Raw genomic sequence first — 22623 nt, forward strand, 5'->3', positions numbered from 1 at the left:
TGTTTTTGTACTACTCCTAGTACAAATATGAATGGTTGAAACATTTTGAATCTATATTTGTGAACATACCCAGGTTTGAATGAGTTTAAGGAAAAGGGCAGATGCCTTTTGGACAGTATGATTTCTCCACATTTGGCACAGCTCTTACATTAGACATTGCTAATCAGAGCATTTTCACATTTTCAGAGTGTTCAAGACATAGCACAGGCTCACCTGTCACAGTGTAACACATATCTGTAAATAGTGCGCTGACAGTCACTACTTCAGTGTAACACATATCTGTAAATAGTGCTATTCATATTCTTATAGATGTAGAAATTAAAAAAAAGGCATGTTCATGTCTCTCCCTCCCTCTGGGAGTAACAAATAACCTCATTGTTTCTTGCTTTGCTGACACTCCTGCCCCTCAGCTTCCGAGGCGCCAGTCACACTGCTCTTTTGCAGATTAAAACCATTATGTTAAACTCAGAACAAACAATTCACACTCAGCTTGAAATTTGCTGCCTCTAAAAGTCTCAGGAAACCTATGCATCTAGACCTTTGCCCTGTTGATTTTTTTTACTAGTTATATTAGCTGTTATCTTTACAGATCTTCCCAAGTTTTTTAAGCAAGTTTGAGACACTTTATTGAACAGGTATTAAAAAAGAAATTGCTGTCATTGCTACTGAGTTGAAGTAATGGGAAAAGAGGAAAGAACATTAGAAATAAGAAAACACCGCAAGAGGTTCTGAGTGTGTTGTTTTTGACATAAGGCTATGCATTAAATAATCTCAATTGTTTCAACTGAAGTTATCCTACTTAATATTTTATATTTTTTTTCAAAACAGAATTATTTAGCACTTTCTACAGAGTGTTTGGTACCATGTGCCAAACACTGACTGTGCTGCTGGAATCAATTACATGCAGAGGCTGGAAAGCAGAAGTTGGCCAGCTGGGATGCTTAGCTTGTGGCTGGAAGTTGGCTAAGAGGCTCGTGGCTGGTGAATGGTATTGAGCTGTTCTCTGGATCTCACACACAGGTCAGCAGGTAGCACACACCAGCCCTGATGATGGCTGGGACACCTGGGAGCCTCTCACACACTGTCTCTGCAGCCTGTGGCCCAAAATGTGCTGCATCTAGACCTGATGTGGGCAAACAGAAGATGGATCACAATTGCTTGGCTTTAGCTATCTGAGATGTGGCTCAGATACCTTTGGCTGTGAGGTGTGACAGATACCTTTCTTACTACTCTGGTGGCTGCTGTAAACAATAATTCATGAAACAAAACAAAAAATGAACAGGATGTTCAAAGAACTAATCAAAGAACTAAAGTTACAGCACAGATAGGGAACAATTTTGAGGCATAACACAGCCCAGATTTTTAAAGGTCTGTAACTTCTGATTTCAGTACTTCTGTATTTTCAGTACGTTTTTGTGTCTGAAACAGATACAAAAATCCTTCAGGCTGGAGCCTACACCCACCTGTGATGTAGGCAAACCCAAATACGTGTGCAATGTAAACAGATCTGCATTAAAACCAAATTAAAGATTATTACAGGCAGGGAAACAAGACGATAAGCAACTACAACACATTTTAAATACTTTATCTTTCAAACATACAACATGACACAGTTGCATCAGGGATTGAAAGGATGTAAATCTACTATGGACGCTTAAATCAGATTCACTGAGATAACAGGAACATCCTCTCCAAGATTCCTGGCAACCAGTCAATACAAACACAAATAAATAATACAGGAGGTAACACAAAATGTGCAAAAAAATAGCTACGTACAATTATTCTCTGTAGAATGACTACTTTTTTTCTGAAGATTTATGTGTCATCTTAGTAACTGGATGTCCTGGTGGTTTAGAGAAGCCTCTAGCTGAAGCACTGGAATTCACACAAGTAACCCAAGAAACCTCCAGGATGGCATCTGCTGTCTCCTCAGTGTGTTCTGAACCCTGTATCCGAGTTCACTGCAAGCAGGCCAGTGTCTGACTTGGCAGGTTCTTATCTGAATTTGATATACCATAAATCACATTGTGGTGGAAAAACTGTGGAACTTTCTAGACCTGGTATTTCTGACTATTTGCTATCCAGTGGCCAGGAAACAGCCAGCTGAGGAACAGCTGTGGGGATGATGAAACAATTGATATTATGTGGTAAAATACTGTATGCAAGTATGCACCCAGAATCTTGCTGTACCCTAGTATTTAAGTTTGGCCCAAGTACTGGAACACTTATAAAAATGAGTTTACTTTCCCACTGTCTTACCTATTGCATCTTGTATCAAGTGAGCAATCTAAGATCTCTTCCACTTGAATTTATGTTTCACCTTTCCAAACACAATAATGAGTCACTTAGTTTCCAAGGTCAGATGCTAGAATGGTTTCACAAATAATCTCTGTGGTTGATGTATGCTTAGTATAATTTTTCTTTCTGAAATATGTGAACATGTGAGCAGGAAGTATTTTTCTTGGTTTAATACTGGAGAATAAAGATAGGAGGAAATAGCAATGAACTTCTAGAAAAAGAAAATGAAAGATGAGGCTTTCTAGCAGCAATGGGATCATTTTTGATACTAAAACAAGCCAGTATCTAGTATGCAAGGTTTTAATATGCAGGTTTTGCAGTCCCAAAAGCAGGAAGAAACTGCAGTTAGAAATCAGCTGAAGCAAAATTTATAGCCAGCTAAGTCAAACAGAGGATATGGATTCAGTTGATTAACTCAGTACACTAAAGCAAATCTGAACAAAAAGCCTGCAAAAGAAACAAACATGAGCTTGTTCCAGCTGCCTCCTCTGTCTGAAGATATAGGTCCTCTTTGTGCTGCTGGTGCAGATCTGAAGAAGAGAAAACAAACAGGATGTTCACAGCACAGAGCTGAGTTAGGATTCTTTTAAATATCAGGGGTTTGTTGCCAAGGGTGAAGTTTGTGGCACAAGTGCTAAGCTAGAAGTTTCTTTATATGAGCCTGCCAACAGATTCCCTTTGGCTGTCATGTTTCTATAAACAGAATATCTTTGCAAAACCCTGGGAACTCTTCTTTCTACATTCACACAAGTGCCTTCTTGTTTCTCTACATCCATTTGCTGTCTCTGGCCTTATGCTTGTGATTTTATAGTGCTCTTCTAGACAGCAGTGGTCCTGGAGGAGTGTATTTTCACAGCACTCTGCAATAGTACCCAGATCCACTTCTGTTTCTCCCTGACATTGCAATAATGCAAGTAATCCATGCCACCACTAACAGCTTGCATCTGGCTTCCTTCCTGCTTACATTCGTGAGCCATCTCTGCCATCTAGTGGGTATTTTTTACTCACAAGTTTATTCTAATGTCAGGGTGTCACCTTAAGCTTCAGCTGAAGTCCAAATTTGACTGAGCAGGAACATCGTTCAAGTCTGGAGAGGAGTTAAGGGGCACCACCACCACACAAGAACCCCAGGTACATTACAGCACCTTCTAGGCCGTCCTTCTGCTACCCTGGCCCAGCTCTCTCCTGTACTATGCCCATGTAACGGGAGTTGTGGTGACATAAAAAGTCATTACTTGTCCAACTCTGATGCTTTTGGGCTCAGGACATTATTCTCTGGAGGCTGAGAGGGCCTTTGCTATCAGCCTTGTAATAGCAAGCAGCCCTGGTGAAAGGGGATGCATGAGCCCCTGCACGCCTGTTCCTCTGTTTACTATGGAAGTATGAACACTGACAGCACCTACTCCGCAACGGAAACTTTTCCTAACAGATACCCACTCCAACAGTGACACCCCTACTGACCAGCCCCCGGTCAGTTAATGGACCATCACAGAACACAGAAAACGTACCTAAGAAGGTAATCATCAAATCATTTATATGCATCTGCCTAAGATCTGCCTAAGGCTCCTTCTGAAAAGGGAGCTACTTTCTATGGAGGTGGTGTTATTTACTGCAGAGAATTGAGTGATTCTGGGAAGAATGTAAGTATTCATTGGCTTATAGTGTTTAAATTACTTAAATTTCAGGGAGAGGAAATGATAGTTTTGCATTCAGATTGGGAAGCTCTATTGTGATTTGGGATATATAAGAAATTAACTTATATATCCCAAACTTATTACAGTGCCATGCACAGAGGATGGAATAGAGTGCTCATGAAGGAAACAAGCAAGGAAACTTTTCCTAAGGAGGATGAGAACAGTTGAGTAGCTCTGGAGTTACCCCAGAAGAGTGTGAGACTGGTGTTTCAAGCGCACCAGGGATTATGTTACTTTAAGTACCGACATGGATGGGAAGGAAGGGGCGGCTGCTTCCCTGCTTACACACTGCAAACGCCATGCGGCAATACTGCAGAACTGCAGGCTCATCCCTAGCTGAAAGGAAAAACACATTAATGGTTTCCAAAAACCTTCTCATCCAGGTTCCCTCAGCTGAGTAACACACACACATTACAAAACTTTGAGGAAAATTATTTAAAACCTGGGAGAGGAGAAAAATCTTTTGTCATGAGCTCAATAAAATATTATATTTTTCAAAGTTCTGTGCTTTTTCTTCCAGTTTGTTAATATTGTCACTATGTTCACAGCTATTATTTTAAAGGGGATAACTGTATTTTCATTTGACACATTGTCCTGGGGTGACTATTCAGTTGCAGAACAAGGAAACCCTATTTTAATCCACAGTGCAAGTGGCATTTTGTAACCAATCAAAGCCCTAACAGGAAGTCTCTTCTATGACCTACTGCCTAGAGGTCTGGAGCTATCAGTGGTATTTATAAACCCACCATTTTCATAACATTTATATGCTGGTGCTAGGATATAATTTGCATGCAAAAATAGATGTTGCATTGCAAGGCGAGTAAAAGATTTCAGTAACCAGCAAGAAGAGGGAATACTCACTTTGTAAGAATGTACCAAAAACTGGACACATGTTAGAGAAGGTGATATCCACCTCCTTTTCTGCACTGCATGAAGCACTACAGCCCCTCCCAGAGGCAGGCAAGCTGGGGTTGCACCTCTCTGCTGCCATAACCAGGGACAGCAAATCAGGACCTTCATAGCAGAAGTTATCATTGCAATATCACACAGGTATTAACAAACAAAAATTTGCACGTGCTTGAATAGGGAAGAAAGGACAGTAAGAAATAAAGCATGGATTATCCATAAGAGGAATATAACCACAAAACAGTGTTTATGTATCGATATACTCTACAGCATTCCAAACAGTGAGGAAGTTCTCATTCAGATGTTCAAGTATCTCATGTGTACCTATATATGCAACAGCATATAGATTATGAAACATAGTAAAAACTGAAAACAGTAATCTTTACTGTAAATTCACTGAAATACATAATAATTTAATGCTCCTCATATAATATAGATAAATATGGATAAGTAGGGAGTTTGGGAGCAATGCTTGCTAGTTAAGAAGTTATGTCTTGGATGTAATCTGCATTCTTTGTAGATAACTCACTGGCCCAAGGTAAATACACCAAAATACAGAGATTAAGTCTCACACAAAATGGAAGATCAAAAGAAAACTTCCTCAAAATTTAGAACTGAAAATTCCAGTAGTTGGAGAAATGTGCTTTAGATCTGTTGCCATTTGATCTATACTTTGATTATTCAAGAAATTATATCAATGAAAGCAACTTCAAATTTGTAATAGATTTTATATCAGAACAGTGATATGTACAAAGTTCACATCATCAGTGATATACAGTGTTATTGTGTGATCAATGAGAAGCCATTAACACCTAATTTTGAACAGCAGGTGCTCACAGACAGCTCTGCACAATTTGTGAATAGAAACTGCTAATTCAATCCACAGTAACTAACAAATTCAAGACCACTGTGTATTGCATATGGAGAATATACAATAGGTGGTAGAGGTGGGATCTGTTGACTTCTGCTTAATTTATTCAGTTGTAATGACACTGGGATAGGTTGAACTTCTTTTACTTACGATGCAAGGGCACACTTAGAATCATCAGGATTATCCAGGCAGAGTAAGAACATTACAGACCTGTGAAAATACTATCTTATTTAGCACCTTTCAGGCAGACAACTGAGAAAAAAAACCATGAAAAAATGAAACAAATTCACAGTACTATCATGTTTAAATCTTCCCTTCATTAAATTTATCTTACAATCTATGGGAATGACTAGAGCTGTGAAACCTGTTGTGAATAACTGGCAATTCTGCAGACATTCAATAGTGTTTTTAACTATTGCTTAGATTTTAAATCCAAGTACAGGAGGCCATCTTTTCTGACATTGAGTAAGTAAAATGTTCCACTCAATCATACAATAAGTCGTAGCATTTTGCTCAATAAACAACCAGAAAATTACAAGTCTGAAAAATGTGACATCATCCCTTCTGAAGACACAACATTAATGGCACTTCAGTATTGCACAGTAAGAATCAAAATAGATAAGGGTGCTTCTGCAAATCCAGCATAATAATAAAAGGTTTTCACTTACTTGTAATTGTCAGTGCAAGTGACATCAAAACCAAGAGTTTTCAGCCTGGTTTCTAATGTCTTTACACTATTAGTTCCACAGGAATCTCTGTGAGGAAGGATTTCAATATTATTGCAAATCTTTTGTTATATAATTTCTTTTCACTGAACTTGATGGAATTAGTAAAATAAATCCCCACTACTTTGCCTCTTCTGTATTCCATAACACCTTCAGAAGAATGGTGTACATTGCTCTTCATGCTTCATTTGCTTACATTACTGTTGTTTCATAATTTATCCTTTTACAGTTTACAGAGTCTGGAAGATTAGCTTCTGTCAGTGTAGCATTTTCAGATTCTATTCACTAATAATCCCACATTTAATATTTGATTAGACAGAAAAAGACCTAAATAATTTTGTAAAACAGTAAGTGTTTTGTTTGTAATATTCTTTGGCAACTATTTAGGTAAAGTTGATGCCATCTGTATTTACAGAATAAGTGAGTTATAATAAATAAGAATTATACTTGTTGTTAGAAGCTTGTTCTCCCTATTGAATATTGAATAATAGAAAAATACAGAGAGAAAAACCTCAGAAACAATCCTAAGCACAGCTCCTGTTTCTAGCACTGATTTTTTAATTTGTAGTCCAATTAGTGTAAGAAGGTTTACAGAATCTACTGAGACTCTAAACTTGTACCAGCATAAAGTATTAAGGCCAGTGCTGCTTATCTGCTGGTCAGGGTAAACACCCATGACTAAAGAAATCATATGGACACCAACAAAGTAACTGTAGAAAACAATTAATAAAAATATACAATTATTCCCATGCATCCATTTACTGAAACATAAATTATGATTCAGTGCTTGTCTTAGCTTTTCTTTGTAAAAAGGGCAACTTTTGCAAAGATTAGTTGTATGCTTTTTCCCTCCAAGAGGGTATGATTCTTTGATTTAGAGAGACAGGCTGAAAAATGCTAATCTGAACTATGCTATGTAGACTCCACAGCATTGTGGTAAAATACACAACAGACAGCCCAAACTGTTTGGACTGATCAGTTTTGTTATATTTGTTTATTACTTATTTGTTTGTTTGCTTTATTTAAATTACCAAAATTAGACACTTTTAAAGCCTACATTTTATTACTGGATTAATTATTGAGAGGAAAAGAGCCATCAGTTGGTATTTGCCCACTTCTACAAATTTTCAAACAGTTAAGATAGGTGAAAATGAAAAGAATGCATATGGCAAGGTGAAAGAACTACTACTCATCAGCACTTAATCTGAAATTCAGACTGACTTTTAGAAAAACTGTTCATGCTCTGTCTTCATTCAGGGTCTGAAACCCACACACACATCTAACCAAGAGTTGGCTCCAGATCTAGTATTAGAATTTATTTATATTTTCTCTAATTCTGGTATTTCTCTACTCTCTGAGAATGGCAGGTTGTGTGTCCTGTGTTCATGAAAGCATCTAAAATATTTTAAGTAGTATGTAAATATAATCAAACAGAAAGATAAGGTGAAATTTTAAAGACAGGTCCAAAAGGGAGAAACTCGTTTTTATTTTGAAGACATAACTTACCTATCTGGTCCTCCAATATCATCCACAACCCAAATGACAACTTGTGAGATTTTGTCTTTCTGGAAATTAGGTATTTCATAATCTGCAAAGAAGCTGATTCAACAAAAAAAACTGAACTATAAAGAACATGAAAATTAAATAGTCCCTTTCCTCCTCTGTATTAATTAATTCACCTAAAAGTGAACAAAAATGAACTTTTAAAAATGCAAAAACAAATCCAAAAGCCTTTGATACTTCCTCATAATATCTAATCTAAGAAGATATTAAATCCAAAGGTTGATTTTAATGTCTCTAGATTGATTTTTTCTTTTTTTTTTGTGAGATGCTGACATTTCAAAGCCATAGATTTCTAACCTTTTTAGCAAGATGTAGTGTAATGATTTCCAATCTTTTAGGGGTTTTTTCACTCAGAAAGCTTGTAAGGGCTGTGTCCTCACTGAATGCCTGGTCCAAGTCTGGGCCTTGGTCTCTCCTCTGACTTGCTATTTGCCTATCATGTGTCTTCTTAAATGTCTGTATCAGCACTACAGTGTCTCCAAGCCCTTTTATATGTTCTGAGATCTCCACACAGAAGAAGAGACCATTAGTTGCCACTTCATGGGTGGGACCAGCAGTGACAATGTGGGTCTGTCCTCCCGGGGCCTTCATGCTCTGCCATGCAAGCACAGGACATGTGCTGCTTGCCAGTCTGTTGGTTCATGAAGTCAGAAAATTATTTTAAATTTTTGGAGAAGTGGAACAGGAGGACAGATACCAAGAGCTGCTTTCTCTGGTCCAGTCTGGTATGGTGGTAGCTGACCAAAGACCAGTAGCAGCAACAGCAGGTTTGCCTTTCTGTCCAAGGCGTCCAAGCCTGTCCAATACACAGTGAAAATATAACAAAAAATAAAGATTACAACTCATTTACTCAGTCATGCATATTCTATTGCCAGGAAAAAAAAAAAAAAGCTTGCTCCCAGATTTGGAGAAATCTTTAACTAGAGATGTCAGAAACTGTGGAGGAACAATGTACAACTGACTTCAGTAAAACCAATTTTTGAACTGGCTTCTATTATTAAAGAAATCTGCCACCTAAATTCATACTGTGTGAATGAGCAAAGTTATTTTGCCATGAAATGAGAAATAAATCTTAACTGAAATTATATCAGGTGACTTAATGATGATTTAAGTGCACAAACTTTAAAACCTAATAAACTTTGAAAGGGGCTTTGAAATACTTGTAAAGAGACCAGAGATCTGGTTAGGAAGACAGGCAGATCTTTCAGATTACTTTCTGCTATTAATTATTCACCTTCCAACTTTTTTCAAACATGATCTCTTAAACAAATTCAGTCATAAATGGACCAGAAGACACACAGTAAAGAAAACAGATGGAGTAACTGGCTTTGTTTTCTCCTTGGCAGGCTGAGATCTAGTGGTGATTTCACTGGTTAAAATACCACCAGACTGGCAACCCAGGGAACTGGTGGAATTAATGTGTGTGTGAGATGTTTTTGAAATAAGGAATCTGTAAATTAACAGAAATAAGGAATCAATTTCTAAAATAAGGAATCTATAACAGATTCAGGGTATTGGCCTGCTGCCAGGTATTACCATCTGCAGAAGATTTGATCCCAACTGACCATTTGACCAACGCAAAGAGAGTGTTTACGTCTTTGTGATTAGCTGAAAGCTGTGTACAGAGATATTTTGGGGGACAGAGGTAAGTAGTCAGGAGGTATTTTAGAAAAGATGGTTCTTGTCTCTCTCTTATCCGAAGATAAAATTGCCTTTTCTTAGGCAATTTTTAGTCCTCAGTGAATACACAGGAGGAGGATGTCTTCTATGGGTCTTTAAAAGATGTAATTTTTGATCTGCCTTGGACAGGACAGTGGCTGAGGTAATGAAGGATGCATTTCTTACCACAGGTAAGCAGTCACTACAGACACATAGTAAAAGTTCTAAAGGGTGTACTTTTACAATAAATTTTGAATGTAAGCTTAGATGAGCTTCTGCATGGTGGTACACCTCTGAATCAGGAAAAATACACCTGTCCTTAATATAAAAGGAACTAAGAAGGAGAGGAATCTCATCTTTGCTATTATTCTCCTCAACAATTATTTTTTTGCTTTCTGAAACAATAATAGACCTCAAACTACATCCACTCTTGGTCATGGAGAAATACATACTTTCCCTTTAGAACTTACCAAGTTTGCTGGTAGGCATGACAAAAGCTACACTCCTTGGAACAATATCCTCTATTTGGATATGTCCCTGAGGAGAAATTTTGTTAACATTCATCTTTTTGAAGATATACACATTTTACCAGAGCATTCACTGTGCTTGCCACAGCAGTTTGTAAAATGCAGGAGTTGAAAGGATTGTTCCCATCCACTATGTATTAATCCTTCACCTAGGGACAATTAACAGTTGTCCCCACAACTCAGAAGACTTTGATGAAACAGGTCCTTTCAGCTACACTTCCCATGCTTTGTGCAGCAGAAGACCCAAATAATTGGTTGGCTTTTCTTTTTTGTAGCCATCCAAACTCTACACAGAAAATCACACCACACAGTCTTACACAGAAATCAGTCAGTTCTCTTACCCTGGCTGTGGATAAGCTCCTCCCTCTGCAGAACCATTCAGCAAGACTTGTATCACCCCCGAGCTGTGCCGTGCATACTGCAATAGATAACAATGCTTTTCAGATCTCACAGGTTTGTCATGTAACTTGTTATTTTACTGCAAACAACAGTAACCAAGGAAAGAATTTTACCATGAAGACTATCAGAACTGCAAAAATAATACTAGACAGGCACCCTAGCAGGTCACTGAAGTAAAAAGGACAGGAACAAAACAGGCCATGGTTTAATTCAATGATTCTTCTCAAGCTATTTTCTCACATTTATAAGTATTCTTCAGCACAAGAAGAAAGCATTTTAGCATTCTCTGTTGAGTTTGATATGTAAGTAAAGTGTTTTCAGCAAGGCTGTCCAATTAGGACCTGTAATCAGTAGACAGTCAGTGTACTTACTGTGCTTAGTATATGGTTTTTATTAACAAAGCTAACAGAATTTTAACACGTTATCTAGCTAAGGTGAATGTTAAGTTCTCCTTGCTAAAACACTGCAGCTAGTCTAAAACAATGTATTTGTATCAGGGGAAATAATCCAGTAGAGTTACAGGTTTAAATCTGTTTTGAAATAGCAATTCCTGAAGCACCCTGGACACACTCGCAGATGTATGCAGTCAGCACTAATAAAATATTTACAGTGATTGAGGCCATCCTCCAAAAAGAATCCACTGCATTGTTTTCACACTCCGTCATGGTAGGGCAGGATTCATAGTCCAGGTCTGTGGGAAGGCATGTGATTTGTGCTATTAGACAGATGATAATGACTATAAAAAGCGAATTTAGCAAGCAACTAAATATATTTGTGCATTACTCACTGAACCCACAACCTGTGTTTGACATAGCACTAAAAGTTGTTGTATTTTTTCAATATTTTTCCATCCTTTGTAGTTTACACAAACGGTGACATTCTGAGGATTCAGTAATTTGGCTGAAATGGTCCTAACTCTGTTCCTGGGATGCAGGGAGCTCCAGGTTCAGAAGACTGAGAAAGAGGTTTACCCCCACTGCAGGACCATTTAGATTTCACTGTGTGCTTCCCTGACTGCAGTGTTAAATATTCACATGATACAAGAGAGAACAAGACAGTGAAGCTATCCCTGATTTTTCATGAGGTAAGAGCAAATTTGGTTTCTCCAGGACACAGTACTGGTCTCCATTGTGGTTATACAGATAATTAGCATAGCCCTCATTGTCTTACCAGGGCTGTCTGCCTGCCCACACCAGTTCAGAAAATCTCCAACGAAGCCAAACAGAGTATCACCCACAGACATGTAGCGACGTCCTCTGTCAGCAAAGCTATTGACTAGTAGCTGATTATTTTCCCAGAAAAGAGACTAGGAAAAAAAACATAGAGAAGAAATGTACCAACACTTGGGTGCGGACACAGTGACATTATGGGGTATGAAAACAGTTGAAAACATGTTTTGGTATTTCTTTCAAAATCAAGCTAATAACCAGAAATGTTAGCCATCCCTTTAAAGGAACAAAGATTTTTAATTTTCCAGAGGTATAAATTCTGATCAAAAGTGACTTGAAGAACAGTAGTAGTTTGATGAGAAGGGATATAGTCCTATTTTAAATATAGTTAGGCCTAGCTTTGCCTGCCTTAGCAGACAGATTTAGGGGAAGAAGAGAAAAGGAAGATATTTATAAGCCAGATATATACTACCAGAAATCTCTCATTGCTATGTTGGCTCATGGTGTGAAAAAACCCCATATGTCTAGATGTTATTTCTGTGTTTGTAGAACTCCTCATGAATTAAGCCATGTTGACAGTAGTATTTGTTGGTTTAGCTTGTATCATTTAGAAATGAGGAATAATTGTGCTAGAGGAAAAACTGTATTAAAGCACAACACGTCTTTTGTACTTCCATGGTTCTTTGCAACTGCCAGCACACCAAACCCTTACTGTCCTCTGGCACAGAACAACGTCCTCTCTCATTTCTGCTTTTGCTTGTTCAGCGTGTCAATGTTTAACATGGCACTGCCATGAGACTTAGCTGTGAGGAGTAAAAGCAAAAAGTGATAGCAGGCACAGCATTTGCAGCCAGAGCACCTAACTTAAGGAAAAGCAGAAGTGGAAGTTCAGGAACTATGGCAAAGCTCCCAGTACAACTGGAAAAATGGGGGATCTCTGTAGTATGAGAAGAGAGACATTGCTGAGAAGTTACTGCATAAAATAAATGGAGCCAAACACATGGAAACATGCTATCAAGCCTGAGTCTAGTTTATAAACTACAGAGTCCAGTTTATAAACTCCAGAGCAGTAAAAAAGAGTGACTCACAAATCAGTTACAGAATGACTCGTCAATTTTGAACTGTGTCATGTAAAATCTGTTGTATGTCACAGGGCAATTAACATAAAAAATTATTACCTTGTTAGGTGGAATCGTGTGTAATGTGAGGTTGATAAATAATTCATAATCCTTAGGTACAATGCTGCAAGGATCCTTGTTAATAAATGCATTTTTAAATGCTTCCCATATCTGTGAACAATTCTTCTCACTGTAATCATTGAAACAAACAAATAGCAAAATTGTTTTTTCAAAGCTGAGCAAGAAAGATATTTGTTCCCAACTCCTTCAAATACCCCAATTAAAATCTGTATAAGGCTAAGGCAGAAAACTGAAGTCAGGGTGGTAAAACACTTGTTGCTCAGGAAGACCATAGAGATATTTTCTGAGTCATAACTGCAGCACATAAGGAAGTAGTAGCAAGGAAAATATTAGCATTTACAGTGTGGAATTAGAAACACATTATGATTCAATAAAAATCTTAGTAGGTATGGTATACACAGTGAGTTTGCTATTCAACACTGTAGAAATACTGAAGGAAAAGCTTTATCTGAAATTTTCCAGATTCAAAAAGTAATTTCAAATTATTCAAATTCATTTCAAATAAACCATAGCTAAATATCCAATGCTTCTGGAATGCAATACTACTCTTAAAATTTCAGATTCAAATGCAGGACCAGTTGCTAAAAAGCTTTGATGGTAATGATTGTTGCCCTGTTCTTCAAAGTTCTTCTAAGCTTTCTGATGTTTACATTTTTGTAATGGAGCTCTCACACATTTTTATGTAAATAATGATTGTTTTTGCATTCCTTTCGGGAGGAGGAGAAATTTGATGGACTGTTGGTTTGACCAGTGTCATTAGAGAGGTGGCAATTTCATCCTCCAATCCAGGGTCACTTTTTGAATTCTATATATATAGAGGTCGAGAAATAAACTTCCTTCTTTTTACCTTGAAGGTTTCAGAGTGTGTGTCATTCATCTCATGTCCTATTTTGACATAATGATGGTGACAGATGCCTTCAGCCCTTGTGATGAACTATGCAGGAAACAGACCACAGATTTTCTTACAGAAATCTCTGGTCATGCTTTCAACAACTATGTAAAATATTCCCTACATACTGTAAGCAGATATGGATCTTGACCTGAAAATTTTCAGTGATGCAATATGATCCTTGATCAGTAGTTTCAAGGTTTAAACAGATTTACTTAATAAAAGAATTTGGACTCTATTTCTGATTTCAAGCTGTTATACTTTGGCTTCTGACAATTGTATATACTTAGGTCTCATTTTGCTAAAGAGCTTTCTACTTGAAGCACTTACATTAGTACTTGTGGGTTATGATCAACCGAACTTTTAAGATCTTTCTTGACAGGTTCATCCATCAGTAATTTTCTGGTTAACTCACATATTGCTTTTTTTTTTTTTTTCATGACTTCTCACCAGTTTTGAACAGCTTGTAAATCAAAAGGATTATTCTGCTCTGATACTCAAAACTTCTTAGCTGGCAAAACCACTTTTTGAAACTACAGGGTAGGAAAGGACTGCTTCAGGACAATTCCTTCTAATCTTAGTCGACACTAATAAGTCACATTAATTTCACACTATTTAGTCAAAAATTGTTTTCAAAGCTTTCATTATATACTACAAACAAACAAATATGGATGAAAAGCATTACAGGAACATTTGTGTTATTTAGTCTACTCCTGTTAGGAAATGTCAAATATGATCTTAATTAAAATTCCTCACTTCTGCATGGCCACAGCATTTTGTAAAGTGCCTCTTTTCATTGCCATTTTGCATATTCTGTTTTAACACGTAGGAAAGTTTTTCTTACATTCCTATAAACATCTTTATGTTTTAACTATCTTGCAGTATAAAGACATGTTTTGCAAGCTTCCTTTAATTTAGCAAAGTACTTTTAGAAAATTTGCTCATAAATTCAGAAGCAAAACCTATCCAGGTGGTCATGTCTCTGTAAAAGCTAGCCAGGGGCAACTAAGGAACAGACAATGAACATAAAGGGCTATTAATAATTGTAATATCTATTTTGCAATAGATATTACAATTGCAATATTGCAATAGACCTGTGCAATGTGAAATTTTCATTTTGTTTGGATAACACTATTTGCTTGTAGACCTAAGGGAAAGAGAAAAATCCCCACATTATAAGAAATCAGTTGTGTAGTTCTTCTTTTAATAATTCCATTTTTGGTCTAAATTCAGGAAAGTAGTCCTAATGTCCTGCCTGGCTTCATGCTATCCTGAGCAAGAATACTTTGATGAATATGTTCAAACTTCTCAATTTTAAAATAATGTTGTGAAAATGTAACCAGAATTAGTAAATCACAAAACTATCATAAACATGAGACGTATAGAAATGTTTTCCAGAATATTGCATTTATATCTCTAAAAGTCCAAATCAGTTAACAATACGGTTCAAATTTCTACAGTAACTGTCCTTTATGTTGCTCATTTTAGCATATTCTGTATTATTATTATTCATGTCCTGCTTTAGATATAAATGAAGTGGCATCTGTTAAGTCCTGCAGAAGCTCTACCTGTCTAGAGCCTACTGCATGACCAGACTACCTACACAACTAAGTTCACATATTTTATATCATGTAATATATTGTAGGAATGTAGAAATCTACACTTAAAGTTTACTTCCACTTTCCATTGTGACGTATTTATAAATTTGCCAAGCTTTAACTGTTCCATTGAAATTCATGCACTGTGTTATTTGCATTAGGATGATCTTTTTTCCTTCATAAAAAACTTTAAAGAAAACACTTCTAATAGGTTAAGAGTATTATTGTGCAGAAGTATATTGTTTTGCCTTTGTTAAAAGTGAAAAATTTGTTTCAAGTCCTGTGTCTTCCTCTTTTACAACAGGAACTGAAAATGGGAGGCTGGGGAATCGAGGTGATATTTGCAATAATCCTGTTTTAAGACAGCAATTCAATGCCACAGGAATCCAGATAGGGCCCCTCTGCAAATACCTCTTCACACTTGTAGGACAACTTTTTAGTGGCAGAATAAAGGGCTGAACTCCAGGAGATTGTCCTTCTTATTTTCTTCCTTTTTAGTGAAGCCCATGAATGCAAGGAAGACAGAAAAGTGCTCATTTTAGCAAAGTGTGCGATTTACCTCCAGTTCTGTATAATTAGCACAACCAATTGAAGCTCACAGATAATCCCACCAGAGCAGTTGATTAGCACTTGATTTTTCAGGTGGATGAGCTAAACAGGTTCCTTCAGTACCACAGTACAGCTGTAAAGTGAGGCGTTCCCCTTCTACACGACCTGATCTAGAGGCATGCAAGGCAAAGCTGGTCTTCCCAGGACTGCTGTCAGATTTGGTACTTCCAAAACACCATCCCTGCCATTTCTGTGTGTTGTTCTCCTTACAGAAAGTAAGGGGGGGGAGATGGGGTGGGCAAAAAAAGTGAAATAAAAAACTGAAGAATTAAGTCTTGCCTCAGTTACTCTACTTTACTTAAAATATTATATCCATCAAAGTAATTTTCTGATTTCCAGACAGCTACAAGCATGTTGGCTTCAAAAGGATCACTTCCGTGGCTAGAAGATAACATTAAGCTTCTGATTAACACCCATTTTGTACAGAACATAAAAAACTAATCCAGAAACAAGCAAAACTTACCCAACAGCAGGGTTCACAATTCTAACATAATCATAGCATCTTCCAATGACAATACTTTCCAAGTTTTGAGTAGTACCTTCACCTTTCCATTTCCTTCCCTGCACTCCTGAGAAGCTGTTCATACACAGAACAGAGACAAATAACAGAGGAAAAAAAAGGCTCATCATCATGAATTCTTGACAATCCAAATTCTTAACAGAAAAAAAAAAAGAGAGTTCAATGATACAATTTAAATGGAAACCTTCAGTCTGAACGTTTAATATTTTCAGTACTAACTACAGCTGAGTACACAAGACAAAGGCGGAAAAAAAACCTTGCTGGAAACTATAACCTAACTATTTCCTGGAACGATTGCAGCACAGGGATACATCACTTCCTCGTGTCTAAACTATTCCCCACTTCAGAAAAACGAGAAACTTTGAAGGCCACCTGGTGATAACTGAAGAGAATTGCAGTATATCTCCGTAAAGGGAGGAAAAAACCCCTTGCCACTTGAATACTTAGCATGGCTTTGGTTCGCTTAATACTCGTTGCTGTGCTACACTTCCCTAGACCATTAAAAAACGCTTGCAAACAAAACAAACCAAAAACTAAAATACGCAGTTACAGCAAGGACAGTGCAAATATCCAAGTCCTCGAGTTATCTTGAATCACACACAGGGTAACATTAGTCAGCTCTTTTTCCCTCTCTCCCCTGGACAGTGACAGTGGCATTTTGGTGTGATGATGCATGCATCATGTCTTTGTGAATAAAACCTGCCTTGCAGTCATGAATCAGTCATAACGAGAAATATAAGGATTACGACTTACATCCTGTGCACTGAACAAATGTCTTCATGTCTTCATGTTTTCAAAGAGCTGTCGTTCTCCTCCAGGCTCTTTTCCCTTAAGTACTCTGTTAGAACATCAAAAGGCACCAATCAATCTAATCTTCAGAATATTCTCTGGTACACACTGCTGTAAATACAACCACACTGGGGTTTTTTTTCTTTAAAAAAATAAATTCAACCTCCAAGTATTTTGTATTCAACCTCTAAATATTTTTGCAGTCACATTTTGGAGGACCATGCTAGTTCTCTAGTTCTTCTCTTTCTCTCTCTCTCTCTCTCTCTTTTTCTTTCTTTCTTTCTTTCTTTCTTTCTTTCTTTCTTTCTTTCTTTCTTCGTCAGTGAATATATAACTTTTTTTTTGTGTACGTATTTATGTAGTGTCACACTTCTGCTGATGCACTGGTAGTCAGCTGGTGGATTTTGCTGAGACAAAAATCTTGCTAATCGTTGAGTAAATTCCTGATGATGGATTTCTGCTATAAACATGATAAAAGATATCCAATTGGTTTGCTACCTGCAGCAGAGTCTTCAGGAAAGCCAGATTTACTCAGAAATGGATATTCAATGTTGTGCTTGATTTGGTGGAGACACAGGAAATTATGTACTTTACTCCTGTTGCTTCTCTAATGCTTTTTATTCCTATTTCTCTTCCTAGCCTCTCTATGTCCATGCTGATAGGGCGCCAGAACAATAATCAAATGTTTCAAGCCAATACTTTGGATTCAGCATTGGAGAGTGCAATATCCATGTAAGCCACTGAACATTTTCTGTTATTATTAACTTTGCTGCAACCAAATTTTGCTCAGTAATTTCAGAATCTAACAGAAACCAGAATGTGATGTGATCTTCTATACAGAAATGTGCAGAAATTGTCACTGATTTTTGCATTAAGGCTAGAACTTTTGCTTAAAATATGCAGCATAAGTTAAGAAGTCACACAGACAGATACTCTCTAAGTACATTCTAGGTTAGGATGCAGCATCTTGGTGAAGAAGATGTGGCTTCCCTAACAGACAGATAACCTGTCAAAACAGCCCAGAGGAACTGGATCCAAGAGTTGTTGGGATCCCCATTTCAACTCCTGTCAAGCTTCCTTTCCTCACTGGCAACTTCTGGAAACACAACATCAGGCCAGAAGGGTCTCTATCTGACTCAGCACAGCCATTTTAAATTCCTAGTTTTGTTCTAAATATTTCACATGAGGGCTAAATTAACAAATTCCAGGGTTCCAGTGGTTTGATAGCCTTGAGAGAAAAACCTTAGCTGTGGCCTGAACTTGTCTACTTTTAGTTCCAGTCACTGAATCTCATGATATCTTTTTCTGTTACACTCATGAAGAATCCATCCTCAGAATCATCTCTCCATGTAAATTCTTGTAAAAAAAAATTACCAAGTCTACCCTTAGACTTAATTTTCATTACCCTTCTAGTCCATGAAAACTCAGTATTTTAATCCCTTTATCAGGTAATTTGTCTTGTAATATTGTAATTAACTGCTACAAACTGGCTGCCCATCTTGACTCCTGAGGTCTGGCAATTCATGGTGGATGCAGATCACTGTTCCTCGCTCTCCCTTCTCTCCTAGAAGATGTTACTGCTCATGAAGAAAAGTCAGAAAATTGGCAGTGTACCTGCTCTGGAGATACTGTAGTTCACAAACTGAATATTAACCCAAACAACCATGAAATTCAGCATATGTTTACATTCTGAACCCCGGAAGATGAGGAACCAACATGTTCTCTCCTGTTATTTCCATCAGATGGGAGTGGTAAGTTCCAGCAGTAGGAAGGTGTAACAGATGGTAACATTAATCCTCTGTTACTACTCAAGCACGAATTTCAGAATAAGCTCAATTCTCTATGACCACATGCTTTAGGCCTTGAAATAGGACCTGATATTCACAAGCTCCTCTGTAAGCAATGAACTTCAAACATTGTTTCTTAAGGGTTTGTGTCTTCAGTGCATAAGTCTACCTACAGCAGTAACACAAGGTCTCACCTGCTTCCTTGTGTGCCAGGGCACACTCTCTGTGAAAAACATGCTCAAGACCAAAGCCAGAGCTCTGCTCACTTGCCAAGTAGTAAACACAGCTGTGTGCTGGCTAGCCAGCTGTGTGACACCTGTGCTTTGCCTTCCTTTCTTCCCTCCCATGTAACTGCTTTTTTTTTTTTTTTCCCACCCCGAAGTTGTAAGAATTTAACCTTCTGAGGTTTGTACATATTTGCAAATATGGCTAAGTAGGTCAGTGTGTTCAAAAGTCCTTTGAGGAGGAAAGGATTCATGGAAAATGCCTAGTACTGCAATTGCTTAAGACTAATTTCCTTAGATAAAGAGATAAAATGATTATTGTGCACAGTGTCAGCTAAGTAATGCTCACAACACAAGCTCTTCTGCTTAGTTCACTATTTACTGCTTTTAGCGGCATTTTATTTCCAACATTAGTATGTTGAGAAATACCAGACTAAGAAACTCACGTGACTTTGCTGAAAATATTTCAACATATTTACAGTTAATTGCTTACACCTATGACCTTGCTAGCTCTAATAGATTTAATACCTGCAGCATAGACCTTGCACAGCTTTCAGTCAGAAGGGCCTGCTGCACCTATTGTGTGTTTGACAAAGTATTTTGGTGACATTTACTGAACATTGCAATGCTGGTCAACAGTTTTACAACACTACATGTTGGTTGACAGTTACAGCTTTTGTCAAATCGATGTGCAATCTCAGCTTGGCCCAGTGATCCTGTTTACTTTGAAATATTGCAAAAGCAGATCAGTATGACAGGCAGGCGTTTCTGGTCCATTTGCCTCAAATGTTAAACAAACATCCTTAACTTTACTTGTTTGGCACAAATGCTGCAAAAGGCTGCGTGCAGATTCCGTGCTGCAACGTATACAAATAGCTTTCCTAGGACCTTTCTTGATGAGGTCACGCCGCAAACCCTGTGTCCAGTTCTGTGCCCCTCAGTTCAGGAAGGACACTGAGTGCTGGAGCCTGTCCAGAGAAGGGCAACACAGCACAAATCCTGCGAGGAGCAGCTGAGGGGGCTGGGGGTGTTCAGCCTGGAGGAGACCAAGGGGGACCTCACTGCTCTCCACAAACACCTGAGGGGAGCCTGGAGACAGCTGGGGGTTGGTCGTTTCTCCCAGGCAAATAGCAGTAGGACAAGACCCAGTCCTAAACTGCTCCAGAGAAGGCTCTAGGTTGGACATTAGGAAGGATTTTTTCGCAGGAAGGGTGATTAGACATCGGAATGGACTGCCCAGGGAGGTGATGGAGTCATCATCCCCGGAGGTGTTTAAGGAAAGGCGACGTGGCGCTCAGTGCCACTTTCTAGTACACAAGGTGCTGGGCTGCGGGCTGGACTCCATGACCTCAGAGGTCTTTTCCAGCCTAAATGATTCTGTAATGGTTTTTACATCCACAAGCTGCGACCTTGGCGTTGCCAAGGCATCGGCTCTCAAGTCGCGCAGTACTGCAGCTCACTTGGACGAACCGAGGCTGTGCCTCCGAGCGGGATCGGATCCCGGCCCGGGAATTCCCCGACAGGAGCCACCCCGGCCAAGCAAGGCCCGGCTCTACCGCTCCCCGCGGGAAGGGGCGGGGCAGCCGCGCACGCGCGGGACGGCGGGCGCGGTCACGCGGGGCGGGCGCACGCGCGGTGCGGATGCTCGCGCCGCCGTTCGCGCCGCCGGGAGCGGCGCGGCTCCATGGGGAGAACATGGCTCCCTTCCCCGAGGAGGTGGACGTGTTCTCCGCCCCGCACTGGCGCATGAAGCAGCTCGTGGGGCTCTACTGCGACAAGGTAGCGCGCCGGGACGGCCCCCGCGCCGCTGCCCCGGGGCGGGAGGGAGGGTTTGGGGAGTGCGCAGCTGTCAGCGCCCCGGCCCCGCCGGTAACTTCTGCCCTGCGCTGCCGCGGGGCTCCTGAGCCCCTCAGGGGCTGCCGGTGCCGCTCCCCGGCGCGCAGGGCTGCGGCTGCCCTGGCTGCCCTGCCGGGCCGGCCGGCGGGCGCCGTGTCCCGCTCCGCCCGGCGCTGAGGCCGGCCCGGGCAGCCCGGGAGAGCCGCCCGCGGGCCCGGCGCTCCCTGCGCGGGCAGCGCGGCCCGGCCGTGTGCCCGTCAGGCAGGGCGCGGGACCGTGCTCGCGGCTCAGGCACGCCGTTCTGCTGGTGAGCGGCGAAAAGGTACCCTAGGCACGCTCTTTTATTTTAAATTGATGTAGTTTTGCTCGTGGACAAAGGTAATTTTTATTCTTGCATCAGGGTAGTTAAGTAATCAAGGCTGGGGTGTCACCTGAAAGGCAAACTTCCCTGCAGCAGCTTTGAGTGTTGTGGGAGGGTTTTAGGCAAATACTTCACAGCCAGCACTCCTACTGCAAGAAGTTTTGCCTCTCATCTCCGGGCATAAATGGATGTTTGGGAGAACCAGATTGGCTACAGACACTTAAAAGAGCGGTGAAGTTGCTTGGGAGGCAATTATCATAGCTTACTGCTGCCAGCAGCATGGGGGAGTTCATGCTTCCCGATTTCCTCATGGCACCTTGCACTGCTCTGGGATTCACCAGATCCTTTAGTGTGCCTCTTCATTTGCTAATAGGTTAAAGAAAACGTAGAGGTGTTTTTTGCTGGATTTGCTGACTGGACAGGCTGGGCATAGGGTCTGGGGAGAGGAGAAGGGGAGACCTTGTATAGTTTCTTTCACTTTGCTTTTTATTTAAGAGTACATTTGCAATCAACTTAATCTGCAGCGGCAGAAAAATTTGTGCTATCGTAACAGAGTAGATTTTATTGGAATGGAAACAAACACCCCCACTGACTCCTGGTAGCTGTTTCAGTGTGTTGTTGACAGCAGCTGAACAGGTTTCATTTAAACACCCAGATCGTGCAGTCGTTTGGGTTTTGTTCCTAGAGCGACATTTTTGTCACTTTTATTGAGCCTCCCACAAAGTTTTGACCAAATTTACCATGCCTGATAAAACTTCCTGGGGAGCAGTTAACTGGTTTTCCTGAGTATTGGAAAATTTTATTAAAACTATCCAGTTTGTAATGTTCATAACCTTTCATTTTCTAATAATCTTTATACAGGGATTTTCTTGTTCCCTTTTTTTTTTTTTTAATAAGGGCAAGCATAATGGCACTTTTTAAAAAGTGCTCAGTTTTACATCCTTTAACCCTATTGCAGAACTTGGGTTCTGTGTGCCTTGCCTGTGTCTTGGGGTGTGTG

The 22623-nt window shown here is 39.5% G+C and overlaps 2 protein-coding genes across 3 annotated transcripts in view; one reads left to right on the forward strand and one right to left on the reverse strand.

Annotated features, from left to right (window-relative positions):
* Nucleotides 1-253: 253 nt before the first annotated feature.
* Nucleotides 254-16893, reverse strand: LOC121335188 (ADP-ribosyl cyclase/cyclic ADP-ribose hydrolase 2-like). Of its 2 annotated transcripts, XR_005952526.1 has the most exons (10): nucleotides 16570-16893; nucleotides 12990-13119; nucleotides 11813-11948; nucleotides 11251-11333; nucleotides 10585-10661; nucleotides 8001-8093; nucleotides 6438-6524; nucleotides 5920-5979; nucleotides 1124-2828; nucleotides 254-538 (listed from the first exon to the last, which is right to left on the reverse strand). XR_005952526.1 is itself a non-coding variant. In XM_041403044.1 (9 exons), the coding sequence occupies exons 1-9, from the start codon at nucleotides 16737-16739 to the stop codon at nucleotides 2714-2716; spliced, it is 951 nt and encodes a 316-aa protein (XP_041258978.1). In that variant the 5' UTR covers nucleotides 16740-16882; the 3' UTR covers nucleotides 254-2713. The 2 variants fall into 2 exon arrangements, 1 of the variants encoding a protein (XP_041258978.1); XM_041403044.1 differs by having other exon boundaries at nucleotides 254-2828; nucleotides 16570-16882.
* Nucleotides 16894-21052: 4159 nt separating this feature from the next.
* FBXL5 (F-box and leucine rich repeat protein 5) overlaps nucleotides 21053-22623 on the forward strand; it is a 34194-nt gene continuing 32623 nt past the window's right edge. The window contains exon 1 of the mRNA XM_041402429.1: nucleotides 21053-21205. Within this exon, the coding sequence (XP_041258363.1) occupies nucleotides 21068-21205 (138 nt within the window). The 5' untranslated portion in view covers nucleotides 21053-21067. The remainder of the gene's footprint in view (nucleotides 21206-22623) is intronic.

This window comes from Onychostruthus taczanowskii, unplaced genomic scaffold, assembly GCF_017590055.1.
Source record: "Onychostruthus taczanowskii isolate IOZ18803 unplaced genomic scaffold, ASM1759005v1 scaffold2, whole genome shotgun sequence".
NCBI lineage: Eukaryota > Metazoa > Chordata > Aves > Passeriformes > Passeridae > Onychostruthus > Onychostruthus taczanowskii.